The 22,721-nt window shown below is 44.6% G+C and overlaps 1 protein-coding gene across 1 annotated transcript in view; it reads left to right on the top strand.

Moving 5' to 3' along the window:
• LOC141088290 (inter-alpha-trypsin inhibitor heavy chain H3-like) overlaps nucleotides 1-22,721 on the top strand; it is a 208,349-nt gene that overhangs the window by 169,180 nt on the left and 16,448 nt on the right. Inside the window, exons 17-20 of the mRNA XM_073574304.1 lie at nucleotides 11,075-11,107; nucleotides 17,215-17,328; nucleotides 18,674-18,878; nucleotides 20,409-20,581. Coding sequence (XP_073430405.1) covers nucleotides 11,075-11,107; nucleotides 17,215-17,328; nucleotides 18,674-18,878; nucleotides 20,409-20,581 — 525 coding nt within the window. The remainder of the gene's footprint in view (nucleotides 1-11,074; nucleotides 11,108-17,214; nucleotides 17,329-18,673; nucleotides 18,879-20,408; nucleotides 20,582-22,721) is intronic.

Below are 22,721 nucleotides of genomic sequence, written 5' to 3'. Positions count from 1 at the left end.
ATACTGCCTGCTGAGCCATGTATCTAATACTATTCTGTGTGATACTGTGTGCTGAGATGCATATCTATCCTATCCTGTGTGATACTGACTACTTAGCCATGTATCTAATCCTATCCTGTGTGATACTGACTGCTGAGCTGTGTATCTAATCCTATCCTGTGTGATACTGGGCTTCCCCTGCAGTCTGTGTCAGAGGGTGGTCTGTGTTGGCACGGTAATAAATTGTGTTATTTCCAGCTTTTCAGAAGGACGATAACACCATAGAAATGATAAGAATAATAGGCCTCAGTTACCACAACTGTCTGCAAAGAAAACTGTTGCTGATAGCAACCAATCACAGCTCATTTTTCATCTTTTAAACAGCTCTGGGACAGCGTGGCGAGTTTTGAGTGGCGACTTTTGTGTTTCGACTTTTATGTGGCGAGATTGGTGTATGTGGTGAAATGTGTGCTGAGGGTGGTATATATGGTGAAGCAAGTGGTAGTGTGTGGTGCATTTTGTGTGTGTGTTCATATCCCCGTGTGTGGTGAGTATCCCATGTCAGGGCCCCACCTTAGCAACTGTACAGTATATACTCTTTGGCGCCATCACTGTCATTCTTTAAGTCCCCCTTGTTCACATCTGGCAGCTGTCAATTTGCCTCCAACACTTTTCCTTTCACTTTTTCCCCATTATGTAGATAGAGGCAAAATTGTTTGGTGAATTGGAATGCGCGGGGTTAAAATTTCACCTCACAACATAGCCTATGATGCTCTCGGGGTCCAGACGTGTGACTGTGCCAAATTTTGTGGCTGTAGCTGCGACGGTGCGGATGCCAATCCCGGACATACATACATACATACACACTCACATTGAGCTTTATATATTAGGTTTATTAATTACCTTGTATAGGGTATACAGAGTAGAATATCAATATTTGCAGATGATACTAAACTTTGCAGTGTAATCAACACAGAGGATGGTAATATTATATTTCAGAGGGATTTATGTAAATTGGAAGCTTGGGCTGAGAAATGGCAGTTGGAGATTAATGTAGATAAATGTAAGGTCATGAACTTGACCTGAGAAATGACGCACTTAGAATACTGTGTACTATTTTGGGTTCCAGTATATAAGAAGGACCAAAATTGAACTACAGTAGAGCGGGTGCAGAGAATAGTGACCAAGTTTACTAAGGGAATGGGTAAACTGCAGAACCAAGACAAGTTATCAAACTTCTGGTTACTCAGATTGGGATAACAAAAGCCTTGGGATCGATCCTATTGCATAATTATTACAATGTACACATGTGAGGAGACAGTACAGAGATCTGTATATTGAGCTTTTTACACCTAGACCTGCAACGGTGACAAGCGGAAATCCTCTATATCTAGAGCAGTGCTCTCCAACCTCAGTCCTTAAAGGTAACCTGCCAGTAGGATTGTGTGTGATATGGTTATATCTGAGGGCCTGGTTGTAGACAATGTACTTTTTATTGTGTTTAGGATGGAGGTCTACAGCCAGGCCCTCAGATATAACCATCTGTTCCAGTCCTAAGGACAGGGATGAACACCTAACCCAGCTTAAAAAGTCATTTTTATATCAAGGTTACCATCCCACCTCCATTGATGATCAGATCATTAGGGCCACAAGGATCCCTAGAAGTCAAGTACCTCAATACAGAAAAAAAGAGGAAAATCATTGTGTGTCTCTGGTAGTGACCTACAACCCACAGCTTGAAATACTGAGAAAAACGGCTAAGAAACTTCACCATATCCTACACTACGATGACTGGTTAAAAATATTACTCAAAGACCCCCCCTTGCTATGTTACAGGCAACCTCCTAATCTAAGAAACATCATTATCCGAAGTTCAAAGCCCTCAGATTCACCAAGAGGGATATATCCTTTCAATGGGAGAAGATGCAAAACCTGCATTCATATAGAGACCAAAGACAAAATCCAAATCCCTATCACACAGCAGGACTATAAGATCCCCGGGACATTCACATGTTCCTCTTCCAATGTGGTGTATTTAATTCTATGCAATATATGTCCTGTGGGCAGGGCCGGCATTAGGGGCAGGCAGACCAGGCAGCTGCCTAGGTCCCCCGCTCCTCCAGGGGCACACAGCCGCTATGGGGCCCCTGTGAGGCAGGGGGGCCCGCCTGCCCCCAGCACCGACTCCCGCCGCCGCATTGAAGGAGGCAGTGATGGAGGAAGGAGAGAGCGTCAGCTGACGCTCCCTCTCCCGTCATTCCCCGCTCTGCCTCTGACACAGTGGGAGCACGATGACGTCATCACGCTCTCACTGTGTGCCAGACAGAGCAGGAGGAGACAGGAGCAGCCAGCAGCGCAGGCACGAGGAGAAAGAAGGTGAGGAGTGTTTTTTTTGTTTTTTTTAAAATCAGTGTGAGTACTGGACTGTGGGGCCACTCGGGGGGGGGGGGGCTATATACCATGCTCGGCTGTATCATACCATGCTGGGGGGACTATATACCATGCTAGGCTATTCAACATGAAAAAATGGAGTACAAGTCCAATCTTGAAAATAGATATCAAGATTATTATATATAGTGCTAACATAACAAATTTACATTACAGGATCAGGTAATATAGGGTGCTTTCGTCCTGAAAAATAAATCACTATATATAGAAAGCTTAGTGCTTTTGTTAATAATGGGCCATAAAATAGGGACTCAAAAGTGAAGGAAGATCATAAACAGGTGCGCATCCTGAAAATATACCCCCATTTATCCCATGCAATAGTGCTTACCCATTATAAAACGCCGTCTGGACACTGCAGCGTCGCCACCGACGCACCTTGAAAAAGAGGCGAAACGCGTGTATATAATTAGGTTTCTTCAAATATTTTGTTATATCTGCCTGATGAAGAGACATAAGCAGTCTCGAAAGCTTGCTTTGTAACATCATTCACTATATTTTTTTAGCCATGAAAAGGTATCACACCCACAAGATTCTTATTTTGTTTCTCTCACTGAGAGCACTTTATATAATTTTTTTTCTACTGGCTAGCACGGTACCAAACCACTTTTTCGTGTAGTATAACTCTCACGTCAATTGCTGGAGTCCCCTTGTCGTCTGTCACTCCAGCTCCGTGTTCCCGAGCTTCACAAAACACCTCAGAGATACAATTATTTTCCAACAGTTTAACTTTACTAAACAGCAGGGCATCAATCTCACTTGCAGAACAGGTTTCACAAAGGGACACCTTCTGAGCTTTCCCTGCCTTCCAGGCAGCCTCTATACTTCCTGTCAGCTCTGTCTCCCTTCTTACGGCAATCCCCACCTTATCTCTAGACAATCTCTGTCTCATCCGTGCCTTCAGTGTCATCAGCTCCCTGCCCTCCCCTCGTCTGGTTCCAATAGGGAAAGGTGCCAGGAATGCCATCTCAGCTGCTCCTGCCCCGTTCGTAGACCCCGGATCCTTCTTGGGGACGGTTCTTCCTAAGCTGGTGCCTGCCTGCATGATCCTCAGCCTGGGCCCCTTCCTGCCGTAGCAGCTCTATCTCCACAGCCGGCTGACTGTCTCCTTCACTGCTCCTTACACCTTGGGCAAGGCTGCCCGGGCTCTGCTGCCTAAACAGGAAGTATCTCTCCTATATTCAATTGCTCTGCACTGAACGGCTCTAACTCCTCCCCACTGGGAAACCCTTATGCTGCCTGTATCTAACTAACACTCCTATTCCCTATCTCTATACTACCTTACATCATATTCTAGCCTTAATCCTGTGCACAACACATAGTACATTTACATCACAGTACATGACACACATTAAATACTTTCACATTAATGAACATTAGGAAACCACACTTGACAAGTAGACGAAAGAGGAGAAAAGCATAGGAGGTTCCCCGCCATCTTCTTACATGTTCACAGTAACTTACAGACAGTGACAGGTTGGTGCCGTTATGCTGATTAAAATGATACTTTGGTTGATGAAATCCGTCTTGTGGTTGTTATTTAATTTTTATTTTCAGTTTTGAGTTAATGATATGCTCGTGCTCCAAGCACATGGGGGGCTTCATGTGGTGCTCTGCTTAAGTATTCATCTCTATGGCTTGTCACTTATCACTGATCCATAAATTCATTAAAAAAAATCAGTTTGAAATTTGCGCAGTAGCAGCGGTGCCATCTTAGCGGAGACTTTTTTTTTCTCTAACAAGATGGCGCCACCGGCGCCTGTGCAGTAGCTGCTATCGGATCGCCGACACCTGCTACTGCGCAGGCGTGGCCGATGCCAATTTCAAACTGATTTTTTTTTAAAATAAATTTGTGGATACCATCAAGGCAAATAATTGCATACACATTATAGATACGATCATGCTGCAGCACAGCCAACACCGCCAGCGCCTGCCTTCAGAAAGGGATTTTTTTTTTCAAGATATATATATATAATATTCATTATGTAAAATAAGGGGCAGGTCAGTGAGGGATCAGTGACCTGTCAGAAGCTATACTGAGGAATACCTTATCAAAGCACCACATGAAGACCACTCGGAGCACGAGCATGTCATTAACTTAAAATTGCAAATAAAGATTAAATAACAACCACAAGATGGATTTCATCAACCAAGGTATTATTTTAATCAGTATAACGGCGCCGACCTGACACTGTCTGTAGGCTACTGTGCACAATTCTGGAGACAGATTCCCTTTAAGAGCCACCAACAGATCATGTTTTTAGGATTTCCTTATTACTGGCCTGAGTTTTGACATGGATGTCTGAACATTGCCTTATGCTACTTTCACACTTGCGTTATGAGGCACAGCGCAAGGCCGCCGCTAAGCTCCTCCTCCTGCCGCACCCCCTCCGGTCAGCTCCTCCTATGGGCGCATGACGCTGCATGCGACCTGCGTCCCCTATATTTAGCGTTGGGTACGCAGGTCATGCGCTGGTATGCTTTTGCAGGTGCATGCGCCATTTTGGCGCTGCGCCGAGTGCACCAAAATGCAACACGGTGCGTTTGGCGCATGTCGGCGCAGCGCCAAAAGGGTGCATGCGCCGGCAAAAGTATACCAGTGCACGGCCTGCGTACCCAACGCTAAATATAGGGGATTCAGATCGCATGCAGCATCATGCGCCCATAAAAGGAGCTGACCGGAGGGGGCGTGGTAGGGGGCGGAGCTTAGCGGCGGCCGTGCGCTGCGCCTCATAACGAAAGTAGCCTTAGTCCTCATTCAAATGTCTGACTTCCGTACATGTGCTCGATCTGTGCACACGTACCCATTATAGTCTATGGGGTTGTTCACATTTCTGTTTTATTTTGAAGAATGGGTGGCTTACTAAAGAAGCCTGAGACCATAAATCCATTTTTAATCTGAGTCGCTCAACAAATTTACCCATTTGAACCATTTATGAGTCTCTGAAAAGCTCAAACAGTACACTAATGGTTGTATACTGGTTCAAGGTCTATTGAGTGATTAGTGGGGGTCTCAGGAAACATATCTTTGCCTACCTGCAAGAAATTTAAGGGAATATGTCAGCAAGTTCTTTCTATGTAATATGACAGCAGCATGAGGTAGGGAAAGAGATCTTAATTCCAGTGATGTATCACTTGGTTTACTGGGTCCAGCAGTTATGACAGAATCACAGTTTTCTCTCCTGCAGATCTAGCAGAGCTCTAAATGCAGAGCCCTGTATAACCTTGCCCACACCACTGATTGGCAGATTTCTATGCCCACTGTGCATAAGCAGAAAGCTGCTAATCAATGGTGAAGGTGGGTTTGGACCAAGAGGCACAAGACGCCTAGTCCTCTAGCAATAATATCCTGCTGATAAAACACTGATCGTATTGAAACAGCAACACATAGCCTAGTAAGGGATATATCATTGTAATCAGGCTCTCTTCCCCTGCATCATGGTGCTTTCAGATTATGCAACAAAACCTGCTGACAGATTCCCTTTAAAATAACCTCAAAATAAGAAAAAACAAAATGAAACCTGACAGCATCCGCAGTTCTTCTTTTCATTAGCTGTCTTGGCATGACATCATCATTGACGCACAAGAAACATTGCACCAGGCCAAATACTAGGCAGTTTTATATTAATTTACTTTATTTCCCTAGATTACACTGATAGGTATCCATATCCAACTTTTGGTATGTATTTTTTAAAGAATTTGTCCACAACTAAGACATTGATGATCTATACTTAGGCTAGCGTCACAAGAGCGTAGATTCTCTCATCTAAGAATCGGGTTGATTATGCTAATCACTCTCTGATCAAGGTTTGATCAGAATGATCACAGTGTGCTCTGATTCCCTCAGATTAGGAGAAATTGGGAAAAAATGCCTCCTTCTTCTCCATTCTGACAGTCCTTGTAAACCGGACTTTCATCCACGTGCAGTCCTATGTTTTCCTTGGACTCATTGACTTGCATGGCCTGTCCAAGGAAAAAAATTTGGATATGTGCACAGCTCCATAGAATAACATTGGTCCTAGTACAATCCAATGATTTGTTGGATTGCACTCTGAATGAAAATATGGCTATGTGCACAAGCCCTAAGGATAGGTTATCAATAGGAGATTAATAATGGTTGATCATCCAGCGTCCCCTGGCCAATCAACTGTTTTCAGGTCCCACAGCCTCTGAAATAAAAGTGCACAGACAATGTACTGCAGCCCTGTAGTCTGTAATGGCCTTTCTTGGGCACTACAGCTCAGTTCCTATTCATATGAATGGCATGTAGGAGTACTGTGCCTTTAAGAGGAATCTGTCACCTCATTTTTGGTCTATGAGATGCGGCCACCGCCATCAGGGGCTTATCTACATGTAGATAAGCCCCCGATGTAACCTGAAAGATAAGAAAAGCGAGTTAGATTATACTCACTGGGGGCGGTGGTCCGGTGCGGTGGGTATCACGGTCCGGCGCCTCCCATCTTCTAGCAATGACGTCCTCCTCCTTACTTATGCCGCGGCTCCTGTGCAGGTGTACTTTATCTGCTCTGTTGAGGGCAGACTAAAGTACTGCAGTGGGCAGGCGCCGGACCTCTCTGACCTTTCCCGACGCCTGCGCACTGCAGTACTCTGCTCTGCCCTCAATAGGGCAGATAAAGTACGCCTGCGCAGGAGCCGCGGCAGAAGTAAGAAGGAGGACGTCATTGCCTGAAGATGGGAGTCGCCGGACCGCGACACCCATCGGACTGTACCGGAGCCCCGGGTGAGTATAATCTAACTCGTTTTTCTTCTCCTTCAGGTTACATTGGGGGCTTATCTACAGCATTACAGAATGCTGTAGATAAGCCCCTGATGTTTGTGGCCGCATCTCATAGGCCAAAAATGAGGTGACAGATTCCCTTTAAGCTGCTCCATGTACCCTGCAGCCCTCTCCTGTGGGAGGACTGTGCCTTTAAACCGCTGTGTGTACTCTGCACCCCTCACCTGTAGGAGTACTGTTCCAGGATTCACTAAAATATCTCAGATAGATGTCTGTCCAGCCTGCCTACTTTTTTGAAAATAAGGACATTTGCCCTTCTCCAATCTTCTGGGACTTCTGTTCTCCATGATTTTTCAAAGATTCTGGCTAGTGGTTCTACAATTTCCTCTTCTAACTCTTTCAGTATCATAGGATCTAATTAATCTGCATAAAGATATTTAAATTAATTTAACTTAGCTAAGTCTTCCCTCACCAGCTCTCTGTTTAAGATGGTGTGGATTATCATATTCCTTCGATATCACCGTCAAAATCAATTGATCTTACAATTGCTTTTCTTAGAGGTCACAGAACATCCAACATGGGGAAAATAACATTCCTTAAAATGAAGTGTGGATCCCACAGGACTTGTCCATACCTTTCGATGACTACACAATAACAGCTGCAGCCAGCCAGTATTCAACTCTGATTGCCATTAGTTTCATGTGGGTGTCTACTATCCAAATAAAAATTCAAAAAAACTTTTTTGGCTAAGTGTAGTTCCAAGTGAAAGAAGAGGTTGACTGGGCAGTATATGTGGAAGAGGAGGAGAAATGTGACCTACCTATTATTTTTCTTATCTACTCTATTCCAAGCTCTCCTTTAAGTCTGCCTACGAAGTCATATTGCAAGACTCGTTAAAGGGTCGATTGTGATGTGTAGAATGTAATGACACCAGGTTAGTGTCACTGAGGAAAGCCTAGGGGGCGCTTAGCAGGGGGCACAGGTCCGCACACAGGGAGTATAAGGACTACGGCACGCAGCGCGCACAGAACCTGAGACTAAGAAGTCACGTGATCGCAGGATAGATGGTGGGGGAGGAGCCACCATGCGAGAGGACGGGGGACAAGTCGAGAGCGTGGGAGTACCGGGCAAAAAACTTAACGTAGTCAGTAGTAAGCCGCGGATCAGAAGCCAGATGAGAGCGAGGTACCCAGGGGTAAGACAAAAGAGTAAACCGAGACAAGCCAAGGGGTCAGAGAACCAGGAAGGACAGAACAGTACCGAGCAGAAGTCAGGGGGCAAACCGAGTCATACACAGCAAATCTCACACGCATAGAGGCACAAAGAATACAGATGAGTAACCTGGGTCAGCTTCCTCAAACCGAGTACACGGAAGTATCACCGACACTGAACCCAGGAGCTACCAGCATTAAATAGCTGCCCCAAAACCAAAAAGAGGTGAACTCACTTAACCCTGACCTCACCTGGATGGAGCTAGAACAACCTTGTCCTGAGTCATGACAGGATCGCTACTACCAACAGGTGGCGCTAAAGTTCAAGTTCTCTTTCTCTCTGAAGAGGCAATTTGCATACGAAGCAATCATGTTTCACATGCTAGGTAGCAGTTAATGCAGAGTCAGTGAGCAACAGAACAACATAGCTGCCAAAGTAATTAATCAAGCTTACAAATTTCAACAGAGGGTCATGTAGGCTGCTGTAAAAAAGGCAATGTCTATGAGAGGAGAGCAGAATAATGGAAACTGTAGTCCTTCACGTTGATAGTCCCACCCATAGCAGGTGATCACAGCATCAAAACAAAGGTGTTGTTCAGAGCTGGGCAGGATAAGGAAAAGAGCCATAAATACTTATAAGCTATGGTGGCTTCATTATTTTTACATTACATACAGTCATATGTTAAAGTTTGGGCACCCCTATTAATGTTAACCTTTTTTCTTTATAACAATTTTGGTTTTTGCAACAGCTATTTCAGTTTCATATATCTAATAACTGATGGACTCAGTTATATTTCTGGATTCAAATGAGGTTTATTGTACTAACAGAAAATGTGCAATCTGCATTTAAACAAAACTTGACCGGTTCAAAAGTATGGGCACCCTTATCATTTTCTTGATTTGAACACTCCTAACTAATTTTTACTGACTTCCTGAAGCACTAAATTGGTTTTGTAACCTCATTGAGCTTTGAACTTCATAGCCAGGTGTATCAAATCATGAGAAAAGGTATTTAAGGTGGCCACTTGCAAGTAGCTCTCCTGTTTGATTCTCCTATGAAGAGTGGCATCATGGGCTCCTCAAAACAACTCTCAAATGATCTGAAAACAAAGATTATTCAACATAGCTTTTCAGGGGAAGGATACAAAAAGTTGTCTCAGAGATTTAACCTGTCAGTTTCCACTGTGAGGAACATAGTAAGGAAATGGAAGAACACAGGTACAGTTCTTGTTAAGCCCAGAAGTGGCAGGCCAAGAAAAATATCAGAAAGGCAGAGAAGAAGAATCGTGAGAACAGTCAAGGACAATCCACAGACCACCTCCAAAGACCTGCAGCATCATCTTGCTGCAGATGGTGTCACTGTGCATCGGTCAACAATGCAGCGCACTTTGCACAAGGAGAAGCTGTATGGGAGAGTGATGCGAAAGAAGCCGTTTCTGCAAGCACGCCACAAACAGAGTCGCCTGAGGTATGCAAAAGCACATTTGGACAAGCCAGTTACATTTTGGAAGAAGGTCCTGCGGACTGATGAAACAAAGATTGAGTTGTTTGGTCATACAAAAAGGCGTTATGCAAGGAGGCTAAAAAACACAGCATTCCAAGAAAAACACTTGCTGCCCACAGTAAAATTTGGTGGAGGTTCCATCATGCTTTGGGGCTGTGTGGCCAATGCCGGCACCGGGAATCTTGTTAAAGTTGAGGGTCGCATGGATTCAACTCAGTATCAGCAGATTCTTGACAATAATGTGCAAGAATCAGTGACGAAGTTGAAGTTACGCAGTGGATGGATATTACAGCAAGACAATGATCCAAAACACCGCTCCAAATCTACTCAGGCATTCATGCAGAGGAACAATTACAATGTTCTGGAATGGCCATCCCAGTCCCCAGACCTGAATATCATTGAACATCTGTGGGATGATTTGAAGCGGGCTGTCCATGCTCGGCGACCATCAAACTTAACTGAACTGGAATTGTTTTGTAAACAGGAATGGTCACAAATACCTTCATCCAGGATCCAGGAACACATTAATAGCTACAGGAAGCGACTAGAGGCTTCTATTTTTGCAAAAGGAGGATCTACAAAATATTAATGTCACTTTTATGTTGAGGTGCCAATACTTTTGCACCTGTCAAATTTTGTTTAAATGCAGATTGCATATTTTCTGTTAGTACAATAAACCTCATTTGAATCCAGAAATATAACTTAGTCCATCAGTTATTAGATATATGAAACTGAAATAGCTGTTGCAAAAACCAAAATTGTTATAAAGAAAAAAGGTTAACATTAATAGGGGTGCCCAAACTTTAACATATGACTGTAAGTAGGCAACTTTCTATATTTTTTATTTTATGAACTCAGAAAATCCTTTAACAAGTTGATACCTTTAATACCGTCACTAGATAATACACTTCTTTGGAAATTCCCAAAATAAGTTAGGCAAGCCTCTCCACAGTTTTTGGAACGCCCATAGATATGAATAGAGAGCGCTCTTCATGCACATCCGCCTTTCCATTCACAGCGACTGGGATAGGGTCGGGTCCCAGAGATGGGACCACCATCTGTTTGACATATGCGTGCGTATGCAATAAATATCTGACAATGGAATAACACAATAATAGCATTGGCTCATGATAGGTTGAGCTTCCCTACTGTTTAAGGAATAGGTTTATATTAATGTGTTTTTCTCTTTCTCCCCAGCCTACCCAAGTTATCAATCCACTACAAATTTTGGTAAGTAATTATTGCAATTAGAAAAAGAACACAACATAGTCATATTACAGCTTTATTAAAGGGGTTGTCCGGTCCAGGTCAATAAGTCTGCAGTCACTCTGTATGTCTGCAGACATATGAATCTGCGCTGCTGGGATTCACCAATTTCTAAGGTGGGACCAGAGGGTACATAGGCAATCTACATACTCCTGGCCAGGGCTTGTTTAGTGGACGTGGCTTCACTTGTATTGAGCTAGGCAGTGCCCTGTCTAGTGACACAACAGTCCAGTGGGCGTGACCAACTATAGGGTGTGGCTGACTCGAGGGCGTGGCATGACTCCATACAGGTGGATGGAAACAGGGCCAGTCCCACTGGCCAGGAGTATGTATAGCTAGCTCATGCATACCCTCTAGTCCTGGGTCAGAAACCGGCAAATCCCCAGAGCGCAAAGTGCATGCACTAAGTGGGATTCATAAGTCTGCAGATATACACAAAGTGACTACAGGTTTATCGATTTGGACTGGACAACCCTTTGTGAGACAGTGACCGGCGTTATTGTGAATGGCTGGTATGTTTAGCAGAGGCGGAGGTCCTCTGCACTGTAAGCCTGGAATGTTTCTCTGGGACCTGTAGTTCCACGAGCCATGCTTAGTTTATGAGGGCTGGGCTTGCAGGTTAGCCAGAGAGCTGGGTGGGTCTGGCTAACCACTTAACTCTAACTCCCATCAATGGGTGTGTCTCATGGGATATAATGAAACTGTTGATTGGTCACATGGTCTCTGTGTTGGAAGGTCCTGGAAGAGGACAGGTTTTCGAGGAAAGCACATGGAGGAGGTGATATGCCTGCAGAGACCGGGAGGCTATCTGAGTTGGGGGAAAGCTACCATCTTTCTGAAGGTCTCGAATTGACAGGTTTGAGCTTGTCGAGCAAGTCATAGTACAGGTCAGTGATCCCACTAAGGCAGCTTCCCTGGAAGTCAGAACTGACAAGAAATCAGCCTGTGGAGTTGAAGGTAACCTCGGACAACGGGGATGTAGGAAAGGCGGACAGGTGTATGTGCTATTGGAACATACTGGCGTATTATGATTAGGTCACCGAGGAGGATAGCTAAGGAATAAGCTAGGCAACCAGAGAACCAGAAAGGTTGGTAACTAAGCGGATTGCAGACCCCTAAACCAACAACACAACTAGAATTAGCCGTAGGACGTACCTACGATGCCCTAGACGCCTCGGCACAGCCAAAGAGTTAACTAAGCCTAAAGCAAGAAAGGGGAATGCTAAACTGCCCCGGCGTTGAACCCCAAAGGAATAGATAGCCCCCAAACATATATTGCCAGTGAGACAAGATGAGGCACAAACACAGGCAGAAAACAGAGTAAGCAAATGATGGGGCCCAAACTGTCTAGATAGAACAGGACAGGAAAGATACTGTTTGCAATCACGCAAAAAACCCTAAGAACAATCCAACACATCTGATATGCAAAAATACTGAGGTCACATGACCTCTCCCCCTCTAGATCAGCATTCTAGTGTGAACTGGAAGCAAAACAAAAGATACTGATAGGGGACTAGCAATACTGAACAGACTGACATAAGCTGTGACATATGGAACGGGGTCCAGCACTGGTCCCAGCAGGGAACAATGCTGAACCCACACAGCAAAGCAGAAAGCAGAGAAAGGCAAAAACTGGATCAAATTCCAGCAAACAAATAACTTATCTGAACGATGCAGGACCAAGCAGGGGGCAAACGGACTTCAAAATGCACAGGAAGAAAACCAAATCACCAGCAACAACTGAGGGAAGCTTGCTGACTTAAATCTTCCCAGTCTGTAACACCTGACCTCCAATCATCCTCTTCAGGTGATTGACTTCTGTCAACCCGACCAGCTCCATTACCCGCTGCAACCACCAGAGGGAGCCCAAACTCAGAAGTCAGGTCACAAATGTTTACAACACTGGCGGTCATAACATGTTTCGTTGAGGTAATGAAATGGACTGTGCATTATGTGGTTTATACTGTGTATAAGTAAACCGCATGGACAGTTTAAGTGGAAAATCGTTCCTTTGTGCCTTAATCCCACTGCCAAGTGAGTGTTCCTCAACACCCTTTAAACACAGGACGCACATTATATCATCACTGGTTATATTTTCTTCAATAAGTAAAGTAGAAATGGAATTATTCTCTTTCTGCCTTCCTGATCCCAGTATACACATGGCTTATATGAGCCATGTGGAGACAGTCTCCTTCAACGTTGGTTCTGGCGATCACGTGATCACCAGGATACTGGTCAAGTAGCTTTCTGATTGGGTGTAAATTTCCCTTATGTTACTTGTCTGTTTTCCTTGATAACAGGGGCTGTGAATGCAAATCAGACAGTGTGTTTTTTTTAATTAAAATCGATACCAGGACTTTTTTTTTTTTAAAAAGCATGTAGTTGCTAACATAGGTAACTACCTGCCTGTTGTACCTGGCGCTGGTCATTGACCGCTCCTGCTAGAGATTCAGCTGCTCACTGTCAACAGAGCAGCAATTTTTCTTCCTGTTGACAGGGCGGGACTATTGGCGTCATGCTGATTGACAGCTGGCTTTCCCCCAGTAAAGGGGGTTTTACACTAAGCGATATCGCTAGCAATATCGCTAAAACGTCACTGGTTTTGTGACGTTATAGCGATATTGCTAGCGATATCGCTATGTGTGATACTTACCAACGACCCACTCCCCCGCTGTCCATCGCTGATCTTGCGAGATTGGGCGGCTCCATTTCTCGTCGTCAGCTTCCTGCTGGGGCTTCCTGCTGTGACGACGAGCGACGCTGGACGCGGGCGGGAGGACGTCTGGATCGCTGTGTGTGAAAGGTGAGTATCGTGCGCTGCGTCGCTGCTGCATCGCTGTGAGGTCTTTCTGTGTGAAAGCTCACTAGCGATCATTTAGCGATGCACCAGCGATCCTGACCGGGTCATATCGCTGGTCGGTTCGCTGGTGCATCGCTAAATGTAAAAGGGCCTTTAGGCATCAAAAAAACAGCTATCGATCAGCATGACACCAGTAGTCCAGCCTTGTCAACAGGAAGACAGGCTACTGCTCTGTTGAAGTGATGTCAGTGAAATTCTGTGACTGCACTGTGCTCGTGTAATAAGGTGCAGGTGCTGCGTATGTCACCACGGAACAGATGGACCAACAGTTAAAGGGGAGGTTTATTTACAGGGATTAACACTGGCAAAATAACAGTGCAAGTATTGGTAATAGCAAACAATCAAAAAGGTATAACCAGAATTAAACCGTATTATACGGAGTTTTCTTATGAAGGAACTTATCAGTCTGAAGGGGTATTGACTGAAGAGTCGGACTTCTGCCACATTGGCACCAAATCACCAGCGGCGCTTGTCGTCTGAAGTCTCTCTGTACTCTGTGGTCTTTAAAATCCTCCGCTGGGGTCTCAAGGGTTACTGCAGGAGACAGAGGGGGTTCTGGACAAATGGGGTCCCCTCTGCCCTGAGTCTTTTGTCTAAGCACAACAGCCTCTCCCAGGGGAAACAACACTCCATCCCTTGTTAGATCTCTCAGCAGGAATCAGGGACTCTGCAATAGCACTGCAGGTACCGGGGCTACGTGCGGGGGTCACGGTCCCTGCACGGATCACTGTCTCTGCATGGATCACTGTCTCTGCACGAGCTGCTGTCTCCGCACTAGCTGCTGTCTCTGCACAGGCTACTATCTCTGCACGAGCTGTTGTCTCTGCACGAGCTGTTGTCTCTGCACTGGGCACAGTCTCTATGCGGGGGTCACGACACACCTCATAGAATCATAGAATCGTAGAGTTGGAAGGGACCTCCTGGGCCATCTGGTCCAACCCCCTGCTCAACGCAGGATTCGCTAAATCATCCCAGTCAGATGTCTGTCCAGCCTCTGTTTGAAGACTTCCATTGAAGGAGAACTCACCACTTCTCGTGGCAGCCTGTTCCACTCATTGATCACTCTAACTGTCAAAAAGTTTTTTCTAATATCTAATCTGTGTCTCCTCCCATTCCGTTTCATCCCATTGCTTCTAGTCTTTCTGTCACTGCAGACTCCAGCTTCATGTAGTCACGGGCTACGGTCTCTCTGTGCAGTCTCCCAGCCTTTGTCTTCGACCGGAAGCTCTCTCTCTCCCCCGGTCTGCAGCTGTGTCTTGTCCTGTCCGCTGCCCAGGCTGCTCTGAGGTCTGCGCGCGTGCAGCTTCACTTCCTCCTCCCCACTACTAATGACAGGCCCATGATGCAATCGGTCCAGGTCCAAAAGTCTTCCCCCTGACAACCCTACTGCGCAGCTATATGGTTCCGGGCATGGAAGAGAGGAGGTAAACCCTTTCTTGTCCTTCTTATGTTTCACCCCCTTATACTGGCGCAATGGCGGAAAATGATGCCCGGAACAACAGGCAGGTAAGTAGCAACTACCTGCTTATTAGTGCTGAGGCAGATTTTTTTTTTAAAGTCCAGGATATCCCCTTTAAAGGAAATCCATTGTCAGATTCATGCTGCGCAAACCTGGCAGAATGAATCAGACTTTGGATAAGCAATTGTGGCCAGATATGCTTTACTCTGAAATGCTGTGGCGTGATATTCAAAGGTGTGTAACAGACATGTGCCACTCCAACAGTTAGCTGATAGGCAAAGCCATGACCAGAGTCCTATGGGCCCCAGTGAAAATTGGGTCTTGTGACATGGCCTCCATTATGCTGTAAAAATCATTGTTAATCACCAAATTGTTCCTGGATTATTGGGAGAAGTAACTCTTGGAGGGTGTTTAGATCCCATTCCTTATTTGTCACTCACAGTGTGGACTAAGTGCAACACGAGGGGAAGAGGGGAAGGAAGCCCAGATCCTAGGGAAAGGGGGAGTCGAGACCCCCTAGGCAGATCTAATAGCATCCTTCCTCCCCTACCGTCCCCATATTGGTTCCACAACAATCGCCGAAAAGGAACCTAAGCGCTATATCCCTAGAGCTAGGACCTGAATAGGGAAGAGGGGATGTGCACTGGTCAGTCCCCACAAAACACTAAAGAGTAGAAGGGAGACAAATAAGGGGGAAGCAACATATTTTGAGCAGACTCAGATAGGTAACACCAAACATCCACAAACAGTACAAGAGAGGAAGAAAGCCAACTACTATAGCTCCAAGCTTTCAAAAGGGAAAATGTGAATATCATCGACGACTCTCTGAAGCAGACTGGGAGTCTATAAACACACAGGTCCAGGGGCGTCAATTAGAGCCGGAGGGAGGTTGCCACTGGGTCCAAAAGTCAGAAGGATTAAGAAGGCGTCTGCAATGCCAAACGCATAGAACTTCTGCTGCCAGATGCAGAGCAACTGTCTGTAGCATCTGACACACCCGTGACATTATTCATGGCAGTGATCTTAAGCAAACTGCTGGTTGAAACAATGTCAAAATAGCTGTTTTTTCAACCTCCCAATCAAACAATAAAAGTTTATTGTTATTTTAAATGTACTCCAAAGTGGTTATATGGAAATATATTACTAGTTTTGTAAAATGCAATCCCTTAAAAGGTAACATTGACAGAAAATCCCAAAAAGTTAGGGTATGTTTCCACGTGATGTATTAGCAGCGCTTTGGACGCAGCTCTACCCAAAGCGCTGCCAGCTTTTGTTCGCACGGTGATTCCGCATGTGTACATTGAACACATGCGGAATCACCGCATCCTATACATAGACTGTGTAATTTATCTTCTGGAGACTGAGCATCTGTGCAAGATAAATAGACATGCTGCGGTCTATAAAGAGTCTCCGCATGTGTGTATACGCAGGTCTGCCATCTGCGTCTTTGAACACATAGTGGAGATGGGATTTCATAAAATCCCCTCCACTATGCTGTAACATCTGGTCGCTGCAGATTGGACACTGCGGCTCTACGCAACGTCCAATCCGAAGTGTTTCCTGACCGTGGAAACATACCCTTATGGTTCTTTATATATCCATATGCATACAGTCATGTGATATAATCTCATGATCATATTGTCCCTGTGCTGTATTACTGTGAGTACATCTCTGCTTATAATACGGTCTATCTCCCAAAAATGAATTGTATACATGGATTTTCAATTCTTATGTAATTATTTATTTTTACAGTGGATTCTGACCCTCATTTTGTGATAAATGTTCCTGAGAAGAGTGATGCACTGTGCTTCAATATTCAAGAGAAGCCTGGTGTGATCCTGAATCTTATCGAGGATAGACAGCTAGGTAAGTGTTAAGCTTTACAAGTAATATTTATAGCATACTAGTGTAAATATGTCCTTACTTTTCTATGTCTCCTGTGGGCTCAAGATATCCAAAAAATGCGACACAAGGTGACCCCAGCTTTGGAAAAAAAAATATTTTGAGTCACTCTTGGGAGTGGTTATGCTTTACAATGGGGAAAATAAATATTTGATACATTGCCGATTTTGCAAGGTTTCCCACCTACAAATAATGGAGAGGTCTGTAATTTTATTGTAGATAGACTTCAACTGTGAGAGACAGAATCTAAAAATGAAAAAAACTGAAAATCACATTGTATGACATTTAAATAATGAAATGGCATTTTATTGCATGAAATAAGTATTTGATCACTGACCAACCAGCAAGAATTCTGTCTCTCACACACCTGTTAGCTTTTCTATAAGAAGCCTCCTACTCTGCACTCATTACCTGTATTAGTTGCACCTGTTTGAACTTGCTACCTGTATAAAAGACACCTGTCCACACACTCAATCACACTCCAACCTCTCCACCATGGAAACTACAAAGAACTTTCTAAGGACAAGGGGACAAAATTGTAGACCTGCACAAGGCTGGGACTGGCTACAGGACACTAGGCAAGCAGCAACAACTGCAGGTGCAATTATTAGAAAACGGAAGAAACACAAGATGATTGTTAAAATTCCTCGGTCTGGCGCTCCATGCAAGATCTCTCCTCTTGGGGTTAGGATGTTTTAGAGAAAGATAAGGAATCAACCCCAAACTACACAGGAGGACCTGGTCAATGACCTGAAGAGAGCTGGGACTTTAGTTTTAATCCTTACCGTTACAAAACAGTGGTCATTCCTGAAGAAGAAGTCACGTGTACTTCGAAACACGTTGAATAAATCACTGCTTTGTTTAACCTCACTGCGATATATGTCTCAAAAACTTATCAGCAAGTGTATAAACCATCCACTAATCCCTTTCATCCTTGAAATCATACAGATAGTGATGAAGTGGCCCTTGACATGCTCCTCGGTGGCATTTGGTTGTCATTAAAGGTATTTTCTTACTGCACTCACTGATTACTCATCAATAAGATCTGCCATAGATGTAAGAACAGACCTTCATGAATCCCAAAAATAGTTATGCCCTGTAGTGTAGGACGCAAAAAAGATCGCTTTATCCCTAATGAGAAAACCAATATTATTAAAGTTGGTGGACCTGCTAGAGATTTTGCATTGAGGCCCCAGAAGCTTGAAGATACAGCCACATCCGGGTTCCTCATAATGTGATGATTATACTATTATTAGTTTATCAGTGTTGTTAAAAACAAAAAATTAGAAAGTCGATAATTATTTTCTAGGTATTGCAGTCAATGGAGAACTTATCGGAAATAAGAAAACTGACAAGAATGTCATATCAAGAGAAACTTATTTTGGAAGAATTGGGATTGTAAACAGAGCATTGAAGATAATAATTGAGGTGACTACTGAGAAAGTCACAGTCCTGAACCATAAAAACAGAGAAACCTTCTTATGGCAGAAAACAGCTTCTCTAAGTGAGGAAGGGTAAGAAACTTCTAATTCTGTACTATTCCTATAACCTGTCCCTAAAATACAAAATAAAGTAAAAAAAGTCAGCCGACCCGTGCAGGTTCCTGACGTTTTAGGGGCACAACAAAAACAAGAAAAAAAGAGGATTTATACATTTAGTCATCGAGAACAATGTTTGCTGTGAAAGTGTCATATTTTAGTCATTCAAGAGGTTAACCCCTACTTTCCAACTTATACTTAATGGGACATGGGTGGTTTAAGAAAAAAACAGGTGTACTCACTTCTTGGACTAGCACCTCTCCTCTGCACTCACTATTGTGTCCCCTCTCTGTTGCCAATCTGCTAGCATCAACATATGTCATGGGGCATTGCATAACTGCTGCAGCCAACCAATGGCCACTGATCGACTGTAGTCTTCTCATTTCATATCTCACTCCCAACTCCTTTCCCCCTCTCTTTCCATTCCTTTCTACTTCCCTCTCCCCATCCCTTACCACTTCCCTCTCTCCTGTAAAGTGGTGCGGGGCGGCAGCAGTTGTCGAGGTTCTCATCTTGTACGCTCCATAATGTTACATGAAAGTGGAAGTCCTGGCTGGGTGTGTGGACTTGTGTTGTGAGGGCACATATAATCGATGATGATGGTTTGCCAGCACCATGTTTTACATTGAAAAATTAACTTTTTACTGAACAGGAAATTAGTAGGGAATATCTACAGAAGATAGCAGGTACACAAATTTATGGAGATTTCCTTCACAACTCGGAGCATTTTCCACACAGCTTCAAATCATTTCTCTTTACTTGTCCTCTGTATTCCCTATTCTCAGTACTTCATCACAACTCAACTCAACACTATAGTTCCAATTAGGAAGAGTCCTTTACCCAACCCGCGGATCAGCATATCCTTTCTCCTTAGAGGACCTATGGTGCCAGTATGACCAGTACTTATCTTCTCTCATGCTAATGCTCTGGAACTCCTGCCCTGGGCACTCTATTCCTCTTGTGTACTCTGTCTTGTCAATGCCTGTTACCTTTAGGAGTTATAAACTCTGGGCCATACTGCTAGGCATCATCCCCCAGGACCTGTCTCCAGTAAATAACTCTCTCTCTGTCACTCCTCTTCGTTTATGTCTCAGATCACTCTATCTCCTTCTCCCGGTCTCCTCACAAAAACACTCATCATGCCGCACCGCTAACATTAGACCTGTACCAACATAATTAATGCACTTCATAGTTCACATTGCACAACATAACATTATACGCGTTCTTTAAGAGGGAATGTGGGCAGTGTGTCCATCTCCTTACACACCTTACCTACCTCCTTCTCTTTTTCCTGTTCTCTCTACTTTTCTCCCACTCTTAGCCGTCCCGTCTCTCCCGCCTTTACTACTCTCTCCCATTTTTTGTACCAAAGAGCAGAAATTACGCCAGTCACACATTTCAGGTGATTGAAGAAGTATTGTACAAGTATGGTATAAGTAAATAGACCTGAAAATCAGTGCATATGCTACAGAAACTGTTATTATTTTTCTACTTGTTCTCTTCCAGGTTTAATCTGGAAGTCATAAAGAGAAGTAATGTGACATTTTCATTCGGAGAAGGAGCAACATTTGTTATTATTCTGCATGAAGTATGGAAAAATCATCCTGTACACAGGGATTTCTTAGGTTTTTACACACTGGATGAGCATAAATTTTCTGAAGGAGTCCATGGACTTCTAGGTAACCATTATTTCTGTTTTATACACATAGTAACGTTCAGTTATTATTTTGTTTATGTGCACTCTTTATTGACAGGACACAAATGTACTCTGCTTCCACTTAATTCTTGATTTCTGAACAATTTGAACTTCTCGTAGTCACAGCAATTTTCACAAACATGTACAAGTCATCCTTGAATTGTAAAAGGGAAAAAAGCATGTTGTACTCCCAAACTCATATATTGTCAGACACATTGGGGCAGTCCTATTAAAACTGTCTTCTTTTTAGACAATGTAAACTAAGAATAGACAGTCTTGAAATGCAGTAGGTTTATCACAGTAACTCATGATGGTTGATGGATGATAAATGTAATGCAAATTTAGATTGTCTTGTCTAAGTTTACATCACCTAAACAGGCTCGGACTGGCCCACCGGAGAACCGGAGGATTCTTCGGTGGGCCCAGGCACTGACACCTGCTGGCATACTGACCAGTAAGTGCCTAGGGCCCCCACTGCTTCAAGGGCCCCCACTGCTCGAGGGACCCCCAAGTCAGTGGGTATTGGGCCCCTGAGTAAAGGGGGCCCGCCCTGTGCCAGCTAGCAGCAGCGGGAAACAAATTCTTGTCCCCGCTGCTAAAGCGAAATGAATATTCACGTTTCTCCATGCCCCTATGGGCGTGGAGAGGCGTGAATACCATTCCTCTTTAATAGCAGGCAGCCCATCCCCAACACCGCGTCCGCACCACACACACCGCATCACTCTCTCACACTCACACACACAGCACCACATACACACGCAGACACACAGCACAACTCACCTCCCCGCAGCCGCAGCACATCCCGGCTTCCTGCTTTCTGGGTGTTTCCCATCTGTGACAGCCCAGCTGGATGACGTCATCATCCAGCGTACTGTATCAGAGGGAAAGCTGCCGGAGAGAAAGAGGCTTCCGGGATGTGCTGCGGCTGCGGGGAGGTGAGTTGTGCTGTGTGTCTGCGTGTGTATGCTGTACTGTGTGTGTGTGTGTGTGTGAGAGTGATGCGGTGCTGTGTGTGAGTGTGAGAGATGTGATGCGGTGCTGTGTGTGATGAGTTGCTATGTGAGTGAGTGATGCAGACCGGTGCTGTGTGTGTGTGAGTGTGAGATGGGTGGTGGGAGGCAATGATGGCAGTGGGGGAGGCAATGATGGAGGTGATGGGCAATGATATTGGTGGGGGAAGCAATGATGGAGGTGATGGGCAATTATGGTGGTGGGGGAGGCAATAATGGAGGTGATGGGCAATGATGGCCGTGGGGGAAGCAATGATGGAGGTGATAGACAATGATGGAGGTGATGGGTAATGATGGAGGTGATGGACAATGATGGAGGTAATGGACAATGATAGCGGTGGGGGAGGCAATGATGGAGATGATGGGCAATGATGGCGGTGGGGTAGGCAATGATGGAGTTGATGGGCAATGATGGAGGTGATGGGCAATGATTGGTGGGGAGGCAATGATGGAGGTGGGGGGAGGCAATAATGGATGTGATGGACAATGATGATGGTGGGGAGAGGCAATAATGAAGGTGATGGGCAATGATGGCAATGTGGAAGACAATCATGGAGGTGATGGGCAATGATGGTGGTGAGAGAGGCAATGATGGAGGAAATGAAATGGACAATGATGGTGGGGAGGAGGCAATGATTGAGGTGATGGAATGGGCAGTGATGGGGTGGTGGGGGAGAATAATAGGGGTGGTGGGGGAGAAGGCAATGATGGAGGTGGTGATGAGGACAATGATGGGGGTGGAGAGGGGCTGCATTATACTTTATGAGGGGGCTACATTATATTCTGATGGGGACTGCATTATTCTCAGGGGACTACATTATATTCTGGTGGGACTACTACATCATACTATATGAGGGGGCTACAGTATACTCTATGGGGAGACTGCATTATATTCTGTATTGGTGCTGCATTATACTATATGAGGGGGGCTGCATTATGCCCTATGAGGGTGCTACATTATATTCTCTGGTGGGGACTGTGTTATACCTTATGAGGGGGTTGCATTATATTTTGTGGGGTGCTGCATTATACCCTATGAGGTGGGCTGCATTATATTTTATGATGGAGGCTACATTATAATCTATGAGAGAGGCTACATTATATTCTATGAGG

This window comes from Dendrobates tinctorius, unplaced genomic scaffold, assembly GCF_039654945.1.
Source record: "Dendrobates tinctorius isolate UK_male_01 unplaced genomic scaffold, ASM3965494v1 ptg000038l, whole genome shotgun sequence".
Lineage (NCBI taxonomy): Eukaryota > Metazoa > Chordata > Amphibia > Anura > Dendrobatidae > Dendrobates > Dendrobates tinctorius.
The sequence above is the reverse complement of the archived record's forward strand: the minus strand, read 5'-3'. Positions and strand labels throughout refer to the sequence as shown.